General features: G+C 44.8%; 1 protein-coding gene across 8 annotated transcripts in view; it reads left to right on the forward strand.

Moving 5' to 3' along the window:
• RIPOR2 (RHO family interacting cell polarization regulator 2) overlaps positions 1-25,096 on the forward strand; it is a 79,346-nt gene that overhangs the window by 27,738 nt on the left and 26,512 nt on the right. For 6 of the 8 annotated variants that reach the window (XM_021388818.1, XM_021388817.1, XM_021388820.1 and 3 more), the window contains exons 3-18: positions 922-1,077; positions 1,676-1,754; positions 1,981-2,004; positions 2,998-3,051; positions 5,774-5,923; positions 6,801-6,864; positions 9,871-9,914; positions 10,952-11,077; positions 12,964-13,112; positions 13,844-13,973; positions 16,299-16,988; positions 19,489-19,673; positions 21,460-21,628; positions 22,248-22,383; positions 23,248-23,409; positions 24,108-24,266. In XM_021388818.1, the coding sequence (XP_021244493.1) occupies positions 922-1,077; positions 1,676-1,754; positions 1,981-2,004; positions 2,998-3,051; positions 5,774-5,923; positions 6,801-6,864; positions 9,871-9,914; positions 10,952-11,077; positions 12,964-13,112; positions 13,844-13,973; positions 16,299-16,988; positions 19,489-19,673; positions 21,460-21,628; positions 22,248-22,383; positions 23,248-23,409; positions 24,108-24,266 (2,477 nt within the window). Of the gene's footprint in view, positions 1-921; positions 1,078-1,675; positions 1,755-1,980; positions 2,005-2,997; positions 3,052-5,773; positions 5,924-6,800; positions 6,865-9,870; positions 9,915-10,951; positions 11,078-12,963; positions 13,113-13,843; positions 13,974-14,513; positions 14,661-16,298; positions 16,989-19,488; positions 19,674-21,459; positions 21,629-22,247; positions 22,384-23,247; positions 23,410-24,107; positions 24,267-25,096 lie in introns of those variants that run through there. The other 2 variants (XM_021388824.1, XM_021388823.1) reach the window with 2 other exon arrangements.

A 25,096-nucleotide genomic window follows, 5' to 3' on the forward strand; every position in this document is an offset into this window, starting at 1 on the left:
CTTTGGCTAGACAGGACCTCTGGCTTTGAGCCAGGCACTTTATGGGGTCAGCCAGATGCCTCCAGAGGCTGCTTTCCAATTAGTTTCAACTCGTGTGAACCCCAGCAAGCTCCAGATCACCAGTTAGAAGTCAGGGAGGAGCCGCAGGGTGAGGAGATCACCTCCCCATTGCCAGCAGTGGGGTTAGATGCTGACCTGCAGGAGAGGAGCCAAAGAGCCACCTACATGCAGCACAGCTGTCCTCCATTTGTGGTCCATGGTCAAGACCAGCAGTGTGATGGAGAATTATACAATAACTCGAGTTGGAAAGGACCCACAGGGATCATCGAGTTCAACTCCTGCTCCACACAGGACCACCCAAAATTCAAATCCTGTGTCTGAGAGGGTTGTCTTGAATTCTGGCAGCCTGTTCCATGCCCACCGCCCTCTGGCGCAGAACCTTTCCCTAACCCCAGCTGCCCCTCCCCTGACACAGCTCCATGCCGTTCCCTCAGGCCCTATCGCTGTCCCCAGAGAGCAGAGCTCAGCACTGCCCCTCCGCTCCCTGTGAGGAGCTGCAGCCACCATGAGGCCTCCAGACACACACTTAACCAATCCCCAGTCTTGGGAACCCTCAAACTTTACACTTGAAGTTATCTAGGCTCCCCTTTGCTCTTAGCACTTTCATGGCTGAGGCTAAGCCTGATGAGCCTGGGACTTCATATCTGAGGAAGGCAACTGGCACATCAAAAGCTAGCGGCACACATCCCAGACTGCTCAGACCTCTCAACCTGTAAACAAACACAGCCCTTTAAGTGGCAGGCACATAAGCAGAACCATTTCTCTAGCATAGATAAAATAGGGAAGATTTCTTTAAGCTACGCTTCTTTGAGATTGTTATGATTTACAGGGATTTTCTCCTCTTTAATGTTCACTTTGCAGGTGTAACTCTTTTATTGAAAATTCCTCTGCGCTCAAGAAGCCCCAAGCAAAGGTGAAGAAAATGCATAATTTGGGCCACAAGAACAGCACCACTCCGAAGGAGCCCCAGCCCAAAAGAATGGAAGAGGTCTACAGGGCCTTGAAGAACGGCCTCGAGTAAGAGCCTCTCTTGTGCTTGTTGACTGAAGCTTTCTGGGACATTTTAGTGCCTAGATAAACATTTTACAGGAGCAAAGATCCTTAAAGATAGGATAGAAGAATGTACCTGTTGGAGCAACACTTAGGATTGGAAACACGTGTAGGGGAAATCAGTCCAGAATTCCAATTCCGTTCGCTTGACGAAGTCCCAAGGGCAGGGATTTCAACAGCAGATTTTTCTTCCCTCCAGGTTTCCTGGAGCTATAGCAGAGGCTTGTATCACCTTTAAGATAATGCTTCTGATGATAAGGGGGCTTTTACCAGCCAGACAAGATAGCAGCAATTGGAAGGCACCAGCTTGTAAACTAACCAGCAGATAGCTTACTTGAAAGTGGTTGTTTAGCATCAGGAAATCACTGCGTTGCTTTACGCAGCTAAACTAGTGGCTCCTACTTATTCTCAGAAAGGCAGCAGGGAAACTGTTTTAAGGACAGATCAATACAGATCAACTTTTTGAGGAAGGCCATTTGTTGCCATTTGTTTGTATAGCACTCAGGAACCGGCTCCATGACATGCTGCAGAGCTCATGCCTCCCTTCTCTGGTTTGTGTTTACAGCGAGTATCTGGAAGTGCACCAGACAGAGCTGGACAAGCTGACTGCTCAGTTAAAAGACATGAGAAGAAACTCACGCCTGGTACGTGTCACACTTATGATTGTGCAGAGAAGCACAGTACCCATCCAGAGTACTAGAACAGGCATGGGCTGGGAGTGGGAAATTGGGCATTTGCATGCATGATCTTTGTCCCTTCCAGCTTTCATCTTGGTTTTGATTTCTATTTGCTGATAAACGTTATTGTCTCACAGTGCTCTGGTGCTGTTGTGTTGCAAAATAAATCACAGTTTCGTCTTCTCTGTTGCAGGGAGTCCTGTATGATTTAGATAAGGTACGTTACCCTTCTTAACACTTTTTACAAGGTAGCATTAGTATTTGTATTATGCATGGAGCTGGAAACTCTCTCAGCCAGCTCTAATAGCCAGGCCAACATCACTGATACAGAAGTTACCTGCAAGCCATTGAATCAATTGCCTTGCGCAACTTTGCCCTGTAAGCCCCAAGCAGGTGGGGGGCCGGCAAGGGCACATCCTGAGTGTCTGCAGGATCCAGGCCAACCGCAGAGGGATGAGCCAAGGGCTCAAGTAGCTTCCTTTTCTCCTGGGTTACACACCTCTGAGCAAGGGTCATGCAGCAATTCATGGTATGGACATTCACAAAGAGCAGGACAAACTCCCCAGAGGAGTGAATCATACGGAGTGGGCTCACTGGTCTCTGCCCTTGGGGTAGCCATGGCCTCTGTGGTCACTGCTCACTCCTGCTCCAGCCACTGCTGGGGAAGAACAAGCTGAAGAACTGAAAACGTTCTTTCCCTGTGGGAAATTCTGGGTGAAACAAAATAAAAGCCCTCAAAAGCTTTTCCTGATCTATCTGGCTTTTTTCAGACAAAATGCCGAGCTTGATTTTGCTTTCAAAAACAGTTTATTCAGAAAAAGAATGGGTTTTGAAATGCAAAATCTCATCAGTTTTAATATAGGTTTTCAAAGTAGTGAAAATACAGAGGTTTTTAAGCCAAAAGTGTTCAACTTTTTAATTTCAAATGAACTAGGGAATTTGCATCAAAGAAAATCAATGCAGACTACATCAGAAACCATGCTTTTGTACCTAACAGTGTATTATGTACAGATATCAGTGAGCTCCATTTTCAGCAGCAGCTTAATCATAGTAAGGTGGGACTGCTGATGCTGGATTTGTGGGCAGCGATGCCCTGTGTGCATTAAGGAGTTCCTCAGACTCCTGAGGACTTGAAGACACAAGCTAGTGTGGACATGTCCTGCAGATGGGTTCACATGTGCCTCACTCTCTGCCTTTCTGTTTCCCCCAGCAAATCAAGGCAGTTGAGCGATACATGAGGAGGCTGGAGTTCCACATCAGCAAGGTAATGAGCATCCCAAGCGTGCCTTACATTAGAAAAAACAAACCCTGGGCCTGGTACTGCTGCACCCTCCTCTCCAGGGAAGTGGATTTGACAAACCCTCTCCCACATTCAGTATTTTTGCTTTAAGAACTCAGTGGTCAGAGATAAAGAGGGTTTTCACTGGTGACCTCTGATGTCCAGCCGCCCTCCATGCCCTACAACACTCCCACGTGCTTTACCCATACAGAGAATGTGGGAGCAGATGCTTGCTAGGGCAAGCATGCATGAGAGAGGCTTATTTCTAAACTATAGGTAGAAGTGGAATTACAGTTGAAAGTCATCTAGTTCTCCAGCTGTAACTCCACTGCACACGACATCTAGAATGTTTCTGCTGGTCTTGGTTGTCTTGGTTTTTGCTGCTAAGTCTTCTGCTGCGTGGTTTGGTGGGCTCACATCCACTTGATTGCATTGGTAAGAATGAGTCTCTCGTATCCAGTAGAGGTGCGTGTGATTTGTACCTATACAGTCTAGAGTTGGACAAAGCCCACGGCATGCGTTCTCTTGGTTATAAACATATCTGCTAGCTATTAGTTACTTTTCTGAGCCCGACAAAAGAAGGAATTACTTTTGATGGATGAAATGTCTTTTGAGAGCCATTTGAAAAGAGTTCATACAGCTTGAACTGCTCCAATTATAACAGCCCATCCAAACCTTTTAATTTTGTGTTCTTTTACTCTGAGAGCTGAAAAAAGTCACCAGGCAATAGGCTGAAATTTTGTTCCCCCAGCCGCTTTCTCTCTTGCTGGCAACATGAATGGCAAAATTATTGCTTGGAGAACATTTCCATTCAAGGCCTTCCCACTCCAGCCCTCTCAGAGCTAATGGTTTCTATACTTATAATAGGCATGAAAAGCACCAAATGCAAGAGGATAACGCTGGTCACCTGAGAGCATTAGTTCACTTTCTGTAACCCACAGCAACAGGGGCAGGAGGAGCAGAGCTGCACTGCATTAAAACTTGTGGGCTTGTTCAGGTGACAGTACAGTTTTGTTTCAGATGCCAGAGGGCTCTTTTGTCTCTGTGCTGAACAAGGGCACCCGCTGTACAGGAAGCAAAGGGTGGGCAAGAGCGTGCAGCTGCAGACCACACATTTATCAGTGTGGATGAGTGTGTTCTCACTGTGCAGGATAGCAGCATGGGGTCAGTGCTCCACCCTAATGGCAGGAGTCAACTCCAAGCTATAGCACTTTATAGGAGCTGTCTTTAACATAGGGAACAGTGCAGAATTACAAGAGGAAAAGTGGTGGCTACATCTCCAAAAAGATTTTTCTTGTAACTTTGAAATGGCAGGACGCTGCCCATGGCTTCCATTACTCTTTCCTGCACCATTTTGCTTGCAAAGTAGTTCCCTTGCTGGTTGGATAACCAACAATAAGGGCTTATTACAAGTATGCCTTGTACCAATCAACACTGTGCTTCGAAGAAGTCAGGAAGAGCAGTCCCACTCCAAACAAATAGTCAGCAACACCTTTTGCTAGAGATTAAGCAGGATTGAAAAAAAATGGGAATTGCAGCACATGTGGATCAGTATCATTTCTAGCACAGCAAAATGATCATAGACTAATGAAGCCAAGGTGCTGGAAGCTTCCACAGAGAGAAAATCCACTGTAAAAATCCGCTAGTGAGCACCAGGATGGGTAGGGCAGACAATGTCAGAGAACAAAGGAAAACAGTTATTCTAGATAAAGAACGCATATCAGCCCATCTTCACAGGCACATTGAAGCAGGAAGAGATATAGCTTTGTCTTTTCCTCTCCTCACCCTGGTAAAGTCAGATCAGAAAACCCATCTCCTCAACCATAAATTCAACTATACCACTGTAGACTTCCACTGAACAGCTTGAGTGGCATAAACATGCACATTCAGTGCAGGGATTAGAGGAAAAAAGGGAAACCAAAGCATGAGATGCGTGTAAATCCACTGCAAGCTAGTTCCAGGTGAGGCTATACGTTGTATGTCATCAAGTATTACAAAACCTCCAGACGGCTTACTGAGTGTCTTGTGCCTAAGTCATGCCAAGGACTCTAAGAAGATCACAAGTAAATTATGCAAGCATCCATGGAGCTGAAGTTCAGAATAATTAATTTGACATCAGCTGTTTCTAAACTTTTGCTTATTCTGTCTACAAATCCCAGTTCTTAAGGTTTTAAAACCACTCTCTTCTCCCTGTATTACCTGTCAGTCCGATATCACAACAGTCTCAGTGCACGTCTGGTGTTGGCAATATTGAAGACATTGCTGGCCCTCATAAATATGCCAGCTAGCATGCCCACTCCCATTGGGCAGTGTGGACATCGCCCATACCTTTGAAAGAGCTCTTCCAACACCAATACCTTTTAGAAGCTTGCTGCATTCCTGCTGTACAGTTGCAATTGCACATGTCCCAAAGTGAAGGGAAAGGCAGTAGCAATGCTTAAAGGCATACAGGGTAATCAGATGAGTTGCTGCAAGCATCTGTTGTCACAGTAATGAGATTTTTGCAGTTGAAGATACTTTTATCTGGTGTTGATTTTTTTTTTTTTAGTCAGCTGTAACAGTATCACAGCTTCATCTGCTCACACTAGATCTAAGGGTTTATCACTTGTTTGGCTTAGTTTCCTTGTAATGCAATTGTTTTATTTCATTGAGTTCTCAGTTGGTTGGGTTTTTTTCCCCTCCCCAATGTTCCCGTTGTTCACTTTAGGTGGATGAACTTTACGAGGCCTACTGTATCCAGAGACGTCTCTGTGATGGTGCCAGCAAAATGAAGCAAGCCTTTGCAATGTCTCCAGCCAGCAAAGCAGCTCGAGAGAGTTTAACTGAAATCAACAGGAGTTACAAGGAATACACAGAGGTATGTCCTCGTCCGTTTGGTCTTTCATTTTCGCACTGTTGAAAGGCCATGTAATCTCAACCACTCATTTCAGTGATAATCACATCCAGATAAAAGGGTTAAAAGTAAAAATCAGTGAAGGAAGATTGATAATTATTTGTCTTCAAGTGAATGCCTAATATATAGATGGGCAACATAAACCCAAAGAGCTCCTTGACGTAATAATGGTTATGGTACAAAAAACCAGGGCTGTGCCCCAGGAACCACTGCACATAAAGAAGTAAATCTGCCCTGAACCTACATATGTTGCAACTATACATGCTCCTTCCCACCCTGCAGACATTAGGGTGGCAGGTTGGCTAGAACAAGCAGACATCTTGCACTTTGCATCCTGTTTCAACTGCTGTGATTACCATCTATTTTATTAAACAGGCAGTTTAATTAAGGAAAGTCTAATAGTGCTGCAAACATCAGAGCACACAAGCTGTGGTATCTTGCCTAGATCTGGGGTCAAGTGCCCATCTCACAGTCTTTATTTTTCATGTTGTCCATGTTTCTTGATAGATTAAAAACATGCTGGAGCCACTCTGGCACGAAGCTGCTGCTGGCCCACGTCCTGGCTGGAGAAGACAGGGACAGTAGCCATGCTACACTGCAAGGGCTGCAACTGCCTGCTGCCAATGCCAGGATTAGATCACGGGGTTACATTCAGCTTCGGTGTGAGCAGGCATAGCTCAGCTGCTGTTTTTAGGGCTAGATTTTGCTAAACAGCAAGAGTGGCTCTGGCACATTGATTTTAATGAAAAATACCTTTCCTCTGCATAATAGAAGTGTTTATTTCCAAATAGACCTTAAAAAGAGGGTTTGTCTGACCTCGCTATTCTGTCTTCCAACACAGAACATGTGTACCATAGAAGCAGAGCTGGAAAACCTGTTGGGGGAGTTTTGTATCAAGATGAAAGGTAATTACCTTTTCACCTTTCCCTTCACCAAACAGCAGAAGTCAGTCTGTGCCTAGTACTGAGAGCACTGAGGCACATTGATTTTATATATACTTACAAGCATGCTTTTCTCCTGCTGCACCAATTGCTGAGCCTTGAGACCCTGACTTACACCTCTGCCCCGTGGAAAGGATCACAGAGCTGGGGGCAGAGTTTGCAGAGAGATTCTTTCAGTACGATGATTCATGTTTTCAAGGGAGATGTGCTAGTTAGGCTCTCCCAAATGCTCCTCCCAGCAGCCAAAGCAGTTTGAAGGCTGCTGCACCCTTTGCCTCTATTTCCACAACCCTTTAAGACCTACATGAACGTCCGTGGAGCTGAACTTCAAAATAGTAAACCCAAGGCCATACAGCACAAAGGAAATTGCATCAAGCTGCGCCCCTCAGGGCATTTCCATACTTGTTGTAAATGCAGTGCAATGCACAGTTCCAGACAGGACGACATGTTGCAGAAGGCATCAGGGCATCGCAGGCAACTGAGCTGAAAAGGTCTGGCCCCTTCTCTCTTATACGGCCAAGACTTCCAGGAAGGCCCGTGGGCTGCAGAAAAGCAGAAAGCAAACCGCAGATGACAGCTACTTCTAAACATTGTTGTACCATGAGGAAGCCAAATGAGAAATTAGCAAAGAGAAATGCCACACTGCTAAGTATTTCCTAACTAGGACACCTAGGACTCCTATGTAGGCCACTTTCCCTAGGAATGGGAATCCAATAGGACAATCCACCTTTTGCTATTGGCACAGCTAGAGCAGCTCCAGCACAAAAGCCTAGTGATCACATAGCAAGCTTCCCCCTTTCATTACACCACAGCACATCCAGCTAACTTTAGATTCTGATGTTAAAAATCAAAGTATTCCTCCCCCCAAAGCTTATCATCTGTTCCTAGCCACTCCAGTGATAGTTATTTTTGTGTACTCTGTCACTTACATAGAAAGCAAGCCAACCCACACAGCACCATCAGGAAGTAAGGGGCCCACACCATGTTCTTCTGATATATAATTTTTTTTAAAAGCCTAATCATTTCTCAAAATAAAGATAATAAGCTTGCCAGAATGAGCAGTAGCTCAGGATTAATCAGCTGAAATTAAACAGGAAAACCCAACGTGGGACTGTAGAAGATCATGTGGATAAGCCAAGCGCCATGTTACGATGCATGGGGAAGTGCCCCTGCCCCTCTTTGAAGGGGGGCAGGGAACAGCAGACGGTGAAACACTTGTCCATCTCAGAGCAACACTCCGGTCCAGCACTAAAGTCCACCTGCCCACATTCCTGCACACAAACAGAGCTGTGCATGCTGCAGAAGCCTTCAGGGCCCTGAACACAAAATATGCTTGCGTTCTGACACCTTACACAGCCACCTAGCGGCCCTGTCCCGCCATTCATTGCACTGACCTCCCAGGAGCAGACAACCTCCCATCCCAATGCACATGGAGGCCCCAGCCACATCCCCCATCTAGTGAGCAAATAAGGGGCCTTTTATGTTCCTCAGATGCTTTCAGAGATGTGTCCCAGCAGAGATCAAATTCCTTTGTAAAAGCGTGCCTAGGGAGAGAGGAGCAGCAGTGGAGTGCTAGAAAGTTTGAATTATTTATAAACAGTAAATAAATTAGACAGGAATTGGTAATATGAGCTTTGAACAAGGGCATCTTTGTTCAGCTGAGCAATAGGATGAGTGAAGAAAACTGTTTTCTGATCAAAGAAATGAAAGATCAGCAGATTAAAGGGACAGGCAATGACTGCACAGTAGGGATCTAGTTGGTCCCACAGCTCAGCTGCAGCCCAGTAGTGGAAGCCAACACTAGGGCTCATCTTAGCTGTGCTGATGCTAACACACCTCCCTCTCTCTCTCTCCCTGTCCAAAGACTCCATAAAATTTAACTCCATTCTCTGCCATGAGGCTCCATGCATGCCCACAAACTGCTGTCTCTGGATGTCACAGCAGCGCAGGCAGCTTTGGGCTGACACAGGATTCTGAAAGAGATTCTGCAGCATGGAGAAACTTGTCCCATGAGCTGGCAGCACTGCAGCAACTAGTATAAGAAGGCAAAAAGACACAGCATATGCCTGGGGTGGTGAGCAGCTGAAGGAAATGAAGCTTTTTTTTTTTTCTTAATAGCAAAACAAATAGAGTAGCTTCCTAATGAAGAGATCAGTGAGGAAGGAGAGATTGCCTGTGCAAAGGGTTGGGAGATCAGAAAACAGCCAGTTACATCCTGCAGGATGGCAGGTTGCAAGGCCAGGAGGGGGATGGTGGCTTCCCTGGGACTCCAGGACAGTCACGAGCCCCAGGAAACTTTCCATTTCACATGGACAGTGCCAATGCAGAAATAGCATCATGACATCCTTTTAAGAAAAGCTCTCAAGCAAACAGCGCAGCAAAGCTCTTGTAGCATATATCTCACCCCTCTGGGGAAAGACGAGATAAATCTCATATTACAGTATTATTATCACATAACAGTAGTTAGTGCTCAAAGACACTGGGGTAGTACAGCAGTGGTTACACTGTGGATGTAGAAGGAGCCCCTCTTCCTTGCTGTGTTTCCACTAAGGAGTTATAACACAGACTTCTTGTTAGAAGAGGTAGCTGGGGCTGATTTGGGTTAACCAGCAAGCACTGCATGGTAATCAGCAGCTCGCCTACGCCTTGTGATAGTCAGAGCATGAAGCTCAGCCTCTGAAGCCAGATGACGTCGGGATGCTATTTGTTCTGTTTTATGTAGTTATTATACAAAAGGGAGAATTATGCTTGGAGAAAAAAGAGCTGGGAAGTGCAACTCTTTGATATGCACAAAACCACGACACGATGAATTTATGTACCAAAAAAAAGAAAAAAAAAAACACACTAATCCCCATAGAGCATGGGCTGACAATGGGCTGCTGCCCTCTCCTGTCACAGCATAGTAGCCACTGGGTAGGCCCAGGGGGCTGTCTGCCTGCACTGACCCTCACTCCCTGTCTCTCCCCCCAGGTCTGGCTGGCTTCGCTCGGCTCTGCCCCGGGGATCAGTACGAGGTACGTAGCACTTGGCTCCTGGATTGACAGAAAAATAATTAAAAAGGAGGCAGACTTCTGCCACATTTTACTCCACGTTGAATAAAACTTACTGACATCTCCATGCCAAGAAAATGCTGCTAGTTTTCCTGTAAGCTCTCTGAAAAGCATTGCAGATCTCTGTCTGCCTGTATTAGGGCATCTGTCACACGACCTGAAAATTATTTTTGGAGCTCTGGGTGATAGCTACTCCATGAACTACAAGACTTTTTTTTTTTTTAATGAAAATAAGGCTTTTAACTTATGTTTAAGTGTCTCCCAGAATTAGGGCATGCTTTTCACCATCTTGTTCTCAACAAACATTTCTAATTCTTCTGGAAATAAAGCATATGCCTCATCCTATGTATGCAGCTCACTGAAGAAGTCCTTGCGAGCATTCTTTACTGAACGCTGGAGTTTTCTTGATCAAGCAGAAGGACACAATCATTTCTTGAGACCCCAGTGCTACATGCTGTGAGGCTGCGTCAATATCTCAGGTCACTGCAGTGACCTAGAGAACATCAAGAACAGGTTCATTAGAAACAGGTTTAATTAAAAGTCTCCAGCTCTGTCCAGAGCAGAGCTACACCTGCAGAGAATTTGCAGTAGCTTGATTATAGGTTCCCCCACAACCTGCACTTCACAACTGTCTTGGTCATTGATTCCCCACTCTGGCTATCATCAGTTTTCCCCACCACTTTCATGCCTGCAAGCAGCATATGCTTCCTCTGCAGGCCCAGCTTTGGTGCTGGTTTCACCCAGCCAGCTCTGAAGCCCATAGCAGCCTTACCAGCATACCACCTCATTTTCAAGTGTTGCACCACTGTCACTCTGTTTTCATTGTCAGCCAAAGCCCTGCAGCTGCAGAGGCCTCTCAACAGGGGATGGCTAAACCCCACCTAGCCCACTCATCAAGCCATAAGGGTTAGAGAACTGGCAAAAGGGGACCTTCCCTTTCTGATATTTGTGCAGTAAGAGAGCATATTTCTCAAGATAATAAGAGGACTTTTCTTTTTCAGATTTTCATGCGTTATGGTCGCCAGCGATGGAAACTGAAAGGCAAAATAGAAGTGAATGGCAAGCAAAGCTGGGATGGAGAAGAAATGGTCTTCCTCCCTCTCATTGTTGGGCTGATCTCCATAAAGGTATGCTTAGTAACTCCTCTGCCTACAAGCGAGGCAAGAGCCAAGAGGCTGCCTTTACATGCACCATCAGCAAAAGTACAGAAATAGATTATTAAACTTCTTTGAAATGAGTCATGATTAGTATTTCTAACACACCTGACTGAATGAAGGGCCATAGTACTACACAATCCTGATTGGCTACCAGGCTAATCAGTTTGATAGCCCTGTGGGAGAGGCTGTCTTAATGCTCCCTGTACGGGTGCCTTTACTAACACAACCCTTGCCTCACCTCACATCACTCTCCAGCAAGTCTTAGTTATTTGCACCAAAGCAACCTAAAACTATAGAAACCTGTTTGCTAACAGCTTTCAGCAAAACAACAAAAACAAACTGAAACAAACAAAAAAATCCGCTACTGATGAGTTTGTTAATACTGCTTAGATAAGAGAGCAGCATCTGTTATCTGGAGAAATGCAGAGGTCTCCAGTTCAAACACACATATGGGATAGTCAGTCATAAATTGGAAGAGCCCTGAGGTCCAGTCCCACCACCGAGCTGCACTCAACAGACTGTGTACCTGATTTTTTTTGCAGCATCCTAGAACACAGCAGTTCCCAAAATTTATTAATACTTCTGTTCCTCTCTGACTCCACATCCTGTCCCACAGGGAAAGAACAAAGCTCATAGCCCAGCAGGTACCTTTCCCCCCCAAAAAAGCAGTTTTTCCATCGCTACTTTATTCCCTTACTACTCTGGACCTCCCCAGAGTTTTCTTCTGGTTGAAAGTCACATGCGCTTCTGCTTTCCTACCAACCAACATCCAATCCAGAGTCACTCATTTCCTGATTCCTGTCTAAAAATTGCAGCTCATAGTTACAGCAGGTGTCCCTGCTTAGGCAGGTGAAGCAAAGGAGTGTCTTGAAAGTCAAGGGAAACGCAAAACCTTCATAAGAAAATATATTAAAGAAATACAAACGATTTCAAAACCACCAACAAAATAATCCTGAATGTGTGAGACAGCAGATTTGCATAGAAAGTCAGGCTGCAGCACGTGATGAGCCATTCTTCTTAACCTAACAATTTTGTTTTAAGGTGGGAGGTTCAGAGAAAACCCCTTTATTGTAGCACTTGAGAGCTACAAACACATCCCAGGGCTGTTAAGGTAAATTCTCACTCCTTTATGGAGTCTCTAGAAATGATTTCACAATAAAGGTTCAGGAACTGACTTTCAAGCACATAGCTCAAGTTTGGTTTTTTTTTTTTTTGTGCACAGGATCTGCACGTATAACTCTCCCTTTGAATTTTCAGGAAAAGGTATATACACACACGTAAGTTTGAATAGTGCTGTACTCTACTCTTACAGTAGAGTACATAGTTTACATAGTTACATAGGTTCAGAGTTACGGGAAACAAACACAGAGATGTGAGCCCTCGTAGGAGTTACTAGATAGGCAGACTTCATTAGGAGATGCCCTGATATGAAGTTTGCCCATTTCTGAGAGAATATTAGATCAAATAACACCAAGTTTGCTATGCTTGGTGTTACCATTCCCTTAGACTCTGCATGCGGTCACTGCTAAAGAACAAATACAATGCAGGACAGTCCTTGGTCTTACCTAGCTCACTTGTTCTCTTCTAACACCAATAAAAACCATAAAATAAACATAGAAGATATACCTGCATTAGCATGAGCATGAATGTACACAATTATACGTTTTTAAAAAGAGAAAATAAATCTTCATTTTCTCCTAAGTAATGTAGATGCAATAAATACAGTCATATTTTAAAAGCCTTTTAGCAAGAGACCTAGAGCAGGAAAAAAAAAAAAATCCTTGTAATTAAGGATGACAGTACCTTGCACAGTCCTAGATATTCTAGCTTTTTTTTTTTTTTTTTTCCTCTTATAGGTGACAGAAGTAAAGGGGCTTGCTACTCACATCCTTGTAGGAAGCGTTACCTGTGAAACAAAAGACCTGTTTGCAGCTCGGCCTCAGGTGGTTGCCGTAGACATTAATGACCTTGGCACAATCAAGCTGAACCTTGAAATCACCTGGTAGTAAGTAGAACTGGTTGGATGGTCTCTGGGTCAAGCAGCTGTTTTAAAAATAAATAAATAAAAATCAACCACACAGAAGAGGTCAATCAATGTGGTCTCTTCTCGTTTTGTGGGGAAAAGTATGGTTTAAAAGCTGGCTTCTGTGGGCTTCATACATGGTCTGAGGGTGGGGGAGAAGTCCCTAGCATTGTCTATCTGTAGTGGTAAGCATGGGTAAGATAACAACATTTGGATTCAAACCCTGTTTTCAGTGTGTTTTAATGAAATAGGTTTCTGTCATTTCTTAAGAAGCATTAATGTATTTAACTTCTACAGTTGTGTATGCTGTTTCTTGTAATGCAATAAGCATGAAGCCAGCGATGGCAGCAACTGATTTCCTTTGTAACACAACAGCTCTCTTAGCTACTGTTAACTCTGCTGAGCACCTTCCTCTTACGGTGTATGCTACTTGTCAACTCAGTTCTAAGAATACTCTTCACGTGAGAAGCAGGCAACACTACATAAGTGATTTCTGAGCATAAAATGCTTTTATCAGAAACGAAAACTGCACTTCTGAGCCTGCTGCTTAATTAACAACATTTTCTCTTAAACGCTTCAGTTAAAAAAAATGCCACCTCTGAGGTTTTGATGTGCTAATAAACACCTTTTTCAAAAAATCCTTTCCGTGGAGCTGAAGTTCCTTCTCCATCAGCCTAACAATGATTTTTTTTTTTCTGCCTGTGTGCCTGCAGCCCCTTCGATGTGGAAGACCTGACCCCCTCCACAGGAAACGTGAGCAAGGCCTCTGCTCTCCAGAGGAGAATGTCCATGTACAGCCAAGGCACTCCAGAGACGCCAACCTTCAAGGACCACTCGTTCTTTGTAAGCCCTCCTCGGCTTCGTGTTTATGTAATGAGAAACCCTGGCGCAGTTCAAACACTGCAAACACTTCATTGCTTTCCACATCTACGCTTTCTTCCCTGGTGTCAGCAAGTTACCCTTGCTTTCTAAGTATTTGTAAGTGCATTTCTAGCTGCTAATCCTCAAAGAAGGTGACGGTGGTCCTGGCATGCTATATGGCTGACTACCACATAACTATTCTTCTTGCTTGACTGCTGTGATACTTGAGTAACCTTTATAAAATGTCTGTTCTGCCCATACCAGTGGTTACACAGCCATTGCAGCACTAGTGTTTTTAATGTATCCCCTGGTAAAAAAAAGAGACTCGTAAGGTGCTCTTACATTTTGTGTGAAACAAATTCTGAATGCTTACTAAGGACTGTGTATAAAGCTGTATAGGCCATCTGTAGAGATACGAGTTTTACAAGTGCTACATCCCGTGCCTATAATTTAAGTACTCTGCTACAAAGCGTTCAGTTAACTTGCCCTTCCTCACACCATGTTTGCTTTTAACTGTTGAAGAAATGGCTGCACCCCCTGCAAGACAGGCCAAAGCTGGCAATCTTAGATGCTCTGCAAGACACTTTCTTTGACAAGCTTCGGCGCAGTCGCTCTTTTAGTGACCTGCCATCGCTCAGGCTAAGCCCAAAAGTGGGGCTAGAGCTATATGTGAGTCCTGGTATTTGTGTGGTGAAGGAGTCTTTCAGTCCCCGCGTGGCATCTCCATTCCCATGCATGCTTTGTGTGCTGCTCTCTGGTGCAACTCGCTTATTTTGCTGACTGCTGACAGGGGAGAGTGTGAGTGTGAGCCCATGCCACTTGCGGTAAAGCAAAGTTCCTCTTGGTTTCTACAGGGATAATAATCTCAGGGGGGTGTGCAGGGCAGGAGCACAAGGCAATATGGTACTCTTAAAAATGGCATTCTTAAAAATGGCCTTGCTGTACTGATTGATGTTATACATTTGCTAAGTAACATGACTTTCAGCAGCAAAGGAGAGGCTGAAAGCATACGCGTGTGAGGGGAAAGAAGAAATAAATCTTAGAGTATTGTTATGTTTAGGGAAAAAAGCTGCTGGGAAAATGATGCAAATTTTGGACATTTTAACTGTAAGTACTTTGCCAACATGCGAGTTCCTTCCAGCAAATTGTCAGCAAAATACTAGTTGTCGTTCATCTGTGAACAGTGCTGTGCTTTTGCATGAGTTTGCCACGTAATGAAGGCTAATATTTGCTTCAGAGCCATCAGTGTGAAATTTCAGGCTCTGATTTATTACATTATAGCTCCAGGCAGGTTCTTGTACTTCCCCTCCTTACTGCTTTTTGTCTTTCTTTCTGTTCTAAAAATTGCGTAAAATAATAGAAGGATTTGTGCTACAGCTGAGATGCTTCAAACCTGATAGCAGAGAGGAAGCCAGTAGAAATGTTCTAACTCTCTCCTATGTGCAGTGAGAGAGTTTAACATGAGATAATACTTAATTAAGGCAAAATTTGTAGGTCAGATAGGCAGTGAGTTCAGGTTAACAACCTGCACTGAGTGTTCCCATGGGTGATCCAGAGGTGAACATGTGTATGTGCTGGTGATCAGTTGGAGGTGTATATACAATATCATTTTTGGATCTATGTATGCTGTTTTTGTTTCTTAAGTGATCAGTGTCCTGGTCAATACACCACTACACAAATCCTTCTGTTTCCTTTCGGATTAAATTCATGTTGAACATGACTTCTGTGTAGCTCATGTTTAACAATAGGCAAAGGTATCTGTGCCACATTCAGAGCATAGTTTCTCCAGAAAAGGAATAGCATGGTCATATCCCCATTAAAACAACACGACACTGAAGAAACTTTTGGGACAGACACTTTACAGTGTAGGGATTGCTACTTTAGAAGTTGGAAAATAAATACAACAGACATCTATAATGACATGAAAATGTAGCCAAGGTAGCTTAAGTGCAGCCCACCAAGAAGGAAATTTCCCACGAGAAGTGGGGCAGTGCCATGGAAGTGCTGTCAGAGTCAATTTGCTTAGACAAGCAGTGCTTGGAGCTGCTATGGGACATGCTCACCAGAGCTCTTGGCTTGCCCTGCCCCAAAGACATGCTAAACCCAGAGTTCCCTGCAGAATACTGCTGGAGTCAGGAGCTGTGCCAGATGAGAGCACAAGTTGGATTTCAGATGATTTTCCCATCTCTCAAGTCTTGACTGCTTCTCTAGTCTTCCTCCTTGCATTTTTGTTTCCCAGACACATAGATTATTTCTTTCCAATGAGACATGAAAGACATTTTCTCTTTTTCTCAATTATCTTTTCAGTCAAACTTGCCAGATGATGTCTTTGAAAATGGAACGGCAACCACTGAGAAGCGGCCTCTTTCCTTCACTTTTGGCGACCTGCCTTACGAAGACCGCGTGCCCTCTGCCAACCCAGCAGAGCCCTCCTCTGCTCACGTCAGCTCCAGCCCAGACGTCACCGCCACCCCTACTCAGCACCGAGCTCTCAAGTCATCTGAGAGCTCAAGCCCGGACTGCAGCAGCAGTGACTCTTGTGGAGACTCCGTCCCTGCGCCCAAGGACCTGCCATCCCTGGGAGAGGCAGCAGTGACCAGGAACGAGGCCACCCCCAGGGCACATTCTGAAGTTTGCCAAAAGCCCTCTGATGCCGGGAGTGATTGTGTCTTCATAGAGGCGAGCGTCCCGGTATCGCTTCTGCAGGACACGGATGAAGGTTCCGAGCTAAAGCCGGTGGAGCTGGACACCTATGAGGGCAACATCACCAAGCAGCTGGTGAAAAGGCTGACGTCTGCCGAGGTGCCTGGGACCCCGGAGAGGCTGCCGTGTGAGGGGTCCATCAGTGGGGAATCAGAAGGCTACAAGTCTTACCTCGATGGAAGCATTGAAGAAGCCTTGCAAGGGCTTCTCTTAGCTCTTGAACCACATAAAGAGCAGTACAAAGAGTTTCAGGACCTGGACCAGGAAGTGATGCATCTGGATGACATCCTAAAAGTGAGTACGCTTTCGGAAAGTACTACACTAAAGGAAATCTGAGCGAGTAGAATCTCTTCCTGTTCCTCACAAACGTCAAATCAGAGATCACTAAATAGATATGCTCCTGTTGGAGCACCCTTTCACAGTGTTGTATTTTTAAACTTGTGTCTGCAACGTGCTGACGGTAGCCATGTATGCTCAAGCAACAGATCCTTTTATCTACTCAAAACCTGGGGGAAAAAGGTACAGTGGCAGAGGGGTAGTTGCATTATGCCTTTCTCTGCAGAAGCCACTTGAGAGCCTGTTATTTGTGCCATGCTGGAGATCAGATTATAGCCAATCTTCTGCCTTTAACATTCACAGGCTGTATCCTTGGTGGGTGTACTTTGGCACTGAACTACACAGAACTCTGCAAAACTACACCAGCTGAGGATCAGGCTGTGTAGGCATGGCAGCTGAATTTTCTAAACTGCCAAAGCGATTTTGAAGCACAAATCCTACTGAAGGTTGCTATTCCTTCCTTGCTTTGTTTCCCAAGCCTTTTCCCTTTTTCCCCCATGCATTTTTAAAGCACGACATCCTGTCTTTATACCAGGATGAACCAAACACATTGAATATTAGAAAGAAGTAATGAATTTTGTATGTGTGCTGTTAATATGTTGACTGCTGATCACTGTGAGTCATATCTCCCCTGTGAATAATAACTCATGATGTGTTACTGTGCAAATAGTATCACATGGGAAATAATCATTTCAAATGCTTCATATTCATATGCAGGTTGGTCTGATAGTCATTTAAACCTCATTCTTTAAAAACAAGGCTGAGGAGGACGGAGGGAAGCATTCATCTTTTCTTTTTTTTTTTTTTTTAAAAAAAAAGCCCACAGCTTTGTTAACATCTTTGTTTCCGTGTATGCAGCTGCATGGTACTTCCCCAAGTGAAGTGGGTTTTTTTAACAGTCTGCAGCTCCTGATTTTTGCACTATTTCCCCAGTATTTCAAGCAGGCAAAGCTACTGTTGCTGTTAATTTTCAACTTCATGGCTGCTCTGCCATGAAGTCCAGTGTCCAAGCAGCAGAGGGGCAGTGGAGACTGCTCACTCACATTCCTTTTATCAGAAGCCACAAAGGGACAGATGTGCAGACAGGAGTCCTGCGCCCTGGGGATGGCTGCTTCCCCCAGACCTGCTTTCCATCTGCATGTGACTATTGACCAGCTTGCAGGCAGACACACAGCATCCCCAGTGGCCATGCTGGGCTCAGAAGGCAGAGCTGGAATCCAGCTGTGGCTGAAGAAAGCTCTCTGGGCCATGTCAGACGGTCAGAGAAACATGATGCCCACGTGTTGCTGTTGCTCTTGCCTGAAGAAGCTGCACTACCACCCTCAAAAGAAGTTGCATCTAAAGCCATCTGTGCTGCAGAAGCATGACACAGCCCTATAGACGTGTTGTGGACCATGTTTAAACAGTGGAAGACTGTGCTATCAGTTTAAGGTGCCAAGCATCGTAAATACTAACATACAATTTGTGCAAAAAAACTAGAAGCAAAACTCCAAGCCTCAACAGGTCTAGAAGAGCCAAGTCCAGACTCAGAGGCCAGTTTGTTTCCTTTCACAAGCTGAAACAGAGTCCTGGATCTTACTTGGGACTGGAAGATGCGGTTTTGGACCTCCATCAGTGGTCACGCAGTGCATGAGGTGCAGAAGTTCTCACACAGCTCCAGCTGTTGATCATCATTTGCCCCGACAAAGTAACCTTGGCAGCAAGTTTGTGGGCATGCCTGGATGAACCACCACATGTTATCAGGGCTTTAGTATTTCCTGCAGCACCAGCAAGGCCTCGGTCATATTTCATCCCAACAGTGAGATAGGATGACTTCCTTCCTCTCTAGGCACTATTGGTTTGCAGGTTAGAATGCTGCCTTTTTCTGTCACCTAGGAAACCAATGCATGACTAGCTTTTCCTTGGTAAGCTGTGTGGTTTCAAAGGCCATGGAAGTCCTCTCTTATCCATCACATGTATACATCTGCAGATATGGGACCAGTATGGCTAAGTTTCATTGGAGTTATATCTGGAATACATTCAGTAGTGTCATTGTATATATATTTACATATAAATCGGCTTCTGTACCTCTAACAGCCGTTACGCAACGTGCCTTTCCTTTTCAACGTCCAGTGTTCTAATTACCATCTCTCCTTTTCGAGGATGTTGAAAGCTGTGTCACTTGGACTTGAGATGTACTCGTCCTTTCTATAAAACACTGATTTTTGCCTTTGCAGGTCTCCTCTTTGGGCAAAAGAGGAGGTAGGATGGGAGGGGAAGAGGAAGGGAAGGATTTTCCAGTTCCCAGGCTTTGATTGTGTACGCTATGAATATGAAGGTTTGAAATGAAATGCCCAATAAAATGAAGTATTATAAATAAAGTGAAGAATTTGAAAATTTTAAGCTTTATCCTCTATTTTTTTTTCTTTCAGTAGTAGCTAATATCTGGGGTTTTCATTGGTTCGTTCTGCCTTTGCAGTGCAAGCCAGCAGTAAGCCGAAGCAGGTCCTCCAGTTTAAGTCTAACAGTTGAAAGTGCTTTAGAAAGCTTTGATTTCCTGAACACCTCTGACTTTGATGATGAGGATGGTGGTGGTGAGGAGGTTTGTAATGGTGGAGGAGGTGCAGACTCAGTATTTTCAGATACTGAGATTGAGAAGAATAGGTAAGTTTGTAGCAACTGCCAGCTGTGCTTAAGCCAAACTGATCCCCCAGCTCTTTGTCGCTAACAGAGGATCCCGGTGCACACATTATTCAAGGAAGACTGACAAATCCTGGAGGAGTTTATAGGGTCAGAGGTTTTCTGGTGGCTGCTGCATACCAAATCTTTAGCTTCCAGGATAATCTTTTCCTGTTCAAATATGCACAATCTGCCCCCCTAAAAGAGATGGGTAAATTAAATTAAGCTGTCATCCATACTGGCAGAGCCTCTTCCTTGACATAGGTTTGGACCTGGCTTTCCTTGGATGTAATTACTAATTCCTCTGTGGTTTTTCCCCCCTCCCTTTGTCTTTTCTCTCTAGCCGAATGAGTCTTTGCAGTGGATTAAGCTTGTCAATAACAATAACACAGGGCCAGATTTAAGCAGCATGGTGTAGGTTTCCTTTGGAATGTAAGAGTGATGACTGGTACTCTGTCCATGGCCCTGCGTGTTACCTGCCCTTCTTTCATCACTTCTGGTCTTTTTGAGGAAAAAAAAAGAGAAAAAAAAAAAAGAGCTGTGTTGTTTTGTGTTGTGGTTTGCCATTGTTGCGTGACCGTAAGATGCTGTGTTTCGATCATTAGATCCTAAAAGCACATCTGCTTCCTCAGCACTGCCCATATGTGGCACTAGAGCTGGGGAAAAAAAAAAAGGAAAAACAGAGTGCAGCTCCCTCAGCCTCCATGCATTCCAACAAAGGAGCTGTACTTCTCACATCTTATCATAGCCTGTTCAAAACAATTCAGAGTGCAAACTAGCAACAACCATTCAGTTCCCATCATCTCACTGTGTTGTCTCTTCCCAGGCTGAGACGTGGTGGGAAGAAAAACTCAGGAAATTGTGTTGCTTGCTGCATTGGCTTTCTGAGCTTAGGTCATTGATTTAAAGATTTGGCTTTAAGCAGGCACTTCAGCATAAGTTTAACTTAAGCAGAAGAAATTGAAGTTAGTTGCAAGCCAACTTGGAACCTAACTAAAATCTTAAAGTAGAAGTTAAAATCTCATTTTTCCCCCTGGGCTCATCCCAGACAGCGTGGATTCCTGCTTCCACTTTTAGCTGCGTGTGACTCAGTGTAATGATGGCAGGCGCTGACGCTCCTAGACCTGCAGCCAAGCACACTTGCAGTCTGGGGACTGACCTTGGGCTTTGTATTTAAACACAGGGAGGACCATTTGTACAAGACAAAGTTGGAAATAATGATTTAAAACACAGTGAGAACAGCTTTACGCTCTTACAGAAACTTCTGGCAAACTAAGCTGTACACAGTGTGCCTAAAAGCCTATGAAAATATCATGTCCCTTATTCCAGCAGTGGTTTTCCCTTCCTTCTGCAATGACCATTAAATTTGGCACCAGGAAGATACTGATAGCCTGGATCTGCTCTCACAGCTCAGTACTTGAGATGACACAAATTGTAATGCTGCTTCTTATGGGCTAATATGGGAGATGATTTATTGAGAGCTGGGTGTTTGCTCCCAGTGTTTGCACATCTATGTGACAGCATGGTTACAGAGACTTGCTGGTGCAGACACCATGTTGTTCAAGGCCGGTCCCTGCCATGCCCCACGTACCACTGCTCACATGTGACATGATGTCTTCATCACCATGTTTCTGGCTTTCTGAGGGCTGTGTGGTCCCAGGGCGCTGCTTTCAGCTCTGCTCCGTGCTCGTTGCCCGTCTCTGAGTGAGCGTGTGTCTGTCTGCCCTGGCAGGCACAGCCTCGCACTGACATCCTCCTCCTCCCTCTACAGTTACAGGACTGAGCACCCTGAAGCCAGGGGCCACCTCAGCGAAGCCCTGACCGAGGACACGGGGGTCGGTACCAGCGTTGCTGGCAGCCCTCTGCCCCTGACCACAGGAAGCGACAGCCTCGATATAACCATAGTTAAGCACTTGCAGTATTGCACACAGCTCATCCAGGTACCGAGCCCGGCTCGTTTCTGCATTATATTTTTAAACTTTTGTGGGTGTAAATGGGTTGGCAAGGCCAGCGAGTGGCCGTGGTGGCAGTGAGAGCCTCCCCTTCTGATATTCCTCACCCCTACTACAACAGTCCCAGCGTTTTGGAGCAGACTCTTCAACCTTAGGTATAATCAGCATTTTTTTCCAAAAGGCCACTGGAGCAATGAGGAGCAACCCTAATTCTAGTACCCTTAGCACTGAGCTGGGCACTCTGCTGACTCACAAGTACGAGAAAAAAGGAGTTTTTGGCTCAAATACAAGAGTACACAGTAAATATGCAGCTGAGGGAGGCAGGCTTGAACTCTGTCCACGTTTGGTATGAATGATGTTGGACTGCTGAAGGAAATGCAGATGTCAGCAGCAGGGAGTATTGGCCATGGGAAAGCACCAAACAAACACAGGCAGCTGGGCAGGGGATCAGAGCCAAAACAGAGCAGAGCAATGAGAAACATTTGATAATTCCAGGCAAACAATTCGCCATTGCATTTCTTCAGGTGCCAAGTGTTCCAGAAGTTTAAGTTTTGTTCTGAGGTTTCAAAATGACTCCTTTTCTTCTTTTCTATCTTGTCTCCATTAGCAAATTGTCTTCTCCGGTAAAACACCATTTGTGACAAGAGACCTCCTTGATAAGCTGTCCAGGCAGACTCTTGTAATGGAGAACATTGCAGAGATCAGCACCGAGAACTTGGGAAGCATCACCTCCCTTACTGATGGTAAGAGATGCACTGGGGGTCTTCCTTCTGAACAGGGCTGATTTGGGCAGTAGGCCTGCTGAAATAACCACCGTGACTGCAGGGAGTGCCACCATAGCAGGAGACAACTCACAAACAAATGTAGCAGTCACTAAAGTTGGTCAGGAACCTTATTCATAGAATCATAGAATCCTTAGAGTTGGAAGGGACCTCTGAGGGCCATCTAGTCCAACTCCCCTGCAATGAACAGGGACACCACAGCTAGATGAGGTTGCCCAGGGCCTGATCCAGCCTCGCCTTATTCTGTCGTAAGTGCTGCTATCCAGAAATAAGCAGGTGAGAAGAGAAGGGGCTGTACTGATCCTTATCCTGCTTGACTTGCAAAAGGTGGGCAGGGGTAGCTGCAGTAGTGGGGTGGGGATGATGCCACTTCTTCAGTCAAATTTGTCCTCCACCTCCTTCCTGGGGAAAGATAGCCTTATGCAACAGGAGTCATAATACAACTCCTCAAACAGTTTATCCCAGAATTGAGTAACTTACCCAAGGCTACAGAGCAGTGCTAGGAGAAGGACCAGTCTCATGCAGACCATTTATTTTCCTTAGTATTTCCCCTACTAATTCATGGTATTTAAAGAGATGAGACATCAGTGTCCAGAACTGGATCAGGAGCAGATTTTCTCACACCTTCCTTTGGGAAACAGAAACAACACAAAGCAAACTTGGGGCCAGTATGTGACCACCTTTGTGAAGGTAGTGACACACGGTGACCTACTCTCTGTCAGCGAGATAGAGTGGATGTCCTCCACACCTATCATCATTTCCCTTTAGGAAGACAGTGCAATGAACACAGCTTTGTTTCATCGTTCATTTTGTCTTCTCCTTCAGCAATCCCAGAGTTCCACAAGAAGCTGTCACTGCTGGCTTTCTGGATGAAGTGTACTGGTCCTTCAGGAGTCTATCACACGTCTGCAGACAAGATGATGAAGCAGCTGGATATCAATTTTGCTGCCACTGTAAATGAGGAATGTCCGGGGCTTGCAGAAACAGGTACTTCCTGCTGCAAAAAAAGTTATTTGTCATCAAAATGGAGAACAGTTGTGTACCGGGCTTTACTCAGCTTTCATTGCTTTGTTTTCCAATCCCTTGGAGGTCTGCATGGGCATGGCTCCAAGATGTTATTTAAAAACCAGTGCAACAATTCTTGGAACAATTTTGGCCTGAAATAATCAGATCAGAATAGGAGAAAAAAGTGAAAAGAAATCATTGTTTAAAGGCTTATGAGGTAATTGGAAAGTGCATTCCCAAATACAGATTTGAAAGTGATACAGTGCAGTAGGAATCCTCTCAATTTTATAGAATCATAGAATTATTAAGGTTGGAAAAGACCACTAAGATCATCTAGTACAACCATAATGTGTTTATATAATTTCCATGTCCTATTACAGTTCACTGGCATGAAATGTACACAAATTCAAGTGCGTCTATCTGAATATAGGTTTCTGTTTGGGATGGGATGTACCAGTTATCAAACTCCAGCTCCACTGACTCGCTCTCCCTGGGCAGGAACAGGATGGCTTGCTTGGACTGCAGGTGCCTGCCCAAGGTGGGGTTTTCCTTCCTGCTCCATTCTGCTGCTCTCCAGGACAGCGTCTCAGGCTCATTTTCTGAATGCCACACACCTGGGCAGGAATGCCAGCAGCTTCTGTTGTCACTAATACATCCTTTTTTGTTCCTGGTGCCTGCAGTTTTCCGAATCCTGGTATCTCAGATCCTGGACCGGACAGAGCCTGTCCTCTACTCCACCATGTCCTCAGAGATCATTACAGTCTTCCAGTATTACAACTATTTTGCCAGCCACAGTGTTAATGACCTTGGAAGCTATTTACTGCAGCTTGCAAAAGAAGGTAGGGTATACAAAATCTAGTAGCTAACGGGGGTGACATTGGTGTCCTTCTGATTTTACAAAAGAGCTAGGGAAAGGAGGCAAAGAAATGCCTTGGATACTAAATGTGACTGCACCCCAACAGTTGTACATATCAAAGGGGAGGAGCTGATGCAGATACACCCTCAGTTATTTCTATTTCCACATACGAATAAGAAAAAACTGTGTTAAGTTACTTTTTGAGAAATGGCTGATAGTGCTGAGCCAGGCCCAAGGCCTGGCAAGTTTTCCATGCCCACAGCTTTGGTGTAGTTCCAGTCTTTCATCCTCCTTTATAGAGACACCTCGTGAATTGTATGATTCTATGAAGTGCTAAGATCTTCTCAGGAGCCAAGGGATCACAGCACCTAGGTCACTGGTAGGCTCTGCCTCCAAGACTTAAAGAGAGAAGCAGATGTTCCACAAAGCATACTAGACTGCAATTCCTGGCAAGTCAAGTTTTCACAAAATCACAGAACGGCTTGGGTTGGAAGGGACCTCAAAGACCATTGAGTTCCAAGACTCTGCCATAGGCTAGCTGAGATGCAGTTTGAGGAACCTTGCCTAGTTTTCCCTTTTATTTTTGCTCGCTGGAGAGCTTTTAATCAAAAGCCTGGAAGGAAAAAGGTATTTCAGCTCACTTTTGAAACACATTAGCCCTGGCTTTTGATGGGGGACATCAATCTGCCTAGGAAAAACTTTCACAAAAGTGCCCTGGAAGTCAATACATTGGCTAGGATATTGGTTTTCCCTTGTTATGATGAGAATTGAAGTAACACAGCATCCCATTTAGCCCATCTACTCTTGTCCTCC

Source organism: Numida meleagris, chromosome 2 (genome assembly GCF_002078875.1).
Source record: "Numida meleagris isolate 19003 breed g44 Domestic line chromosome 2, NumMel1.0, whole genome shotgun sequence".
Taxonomy (NCBI): Eukaryota; Metazoa; Chordata; class Aves; order Galliformes; family Numididae; genus Numida; species Numida meleagris.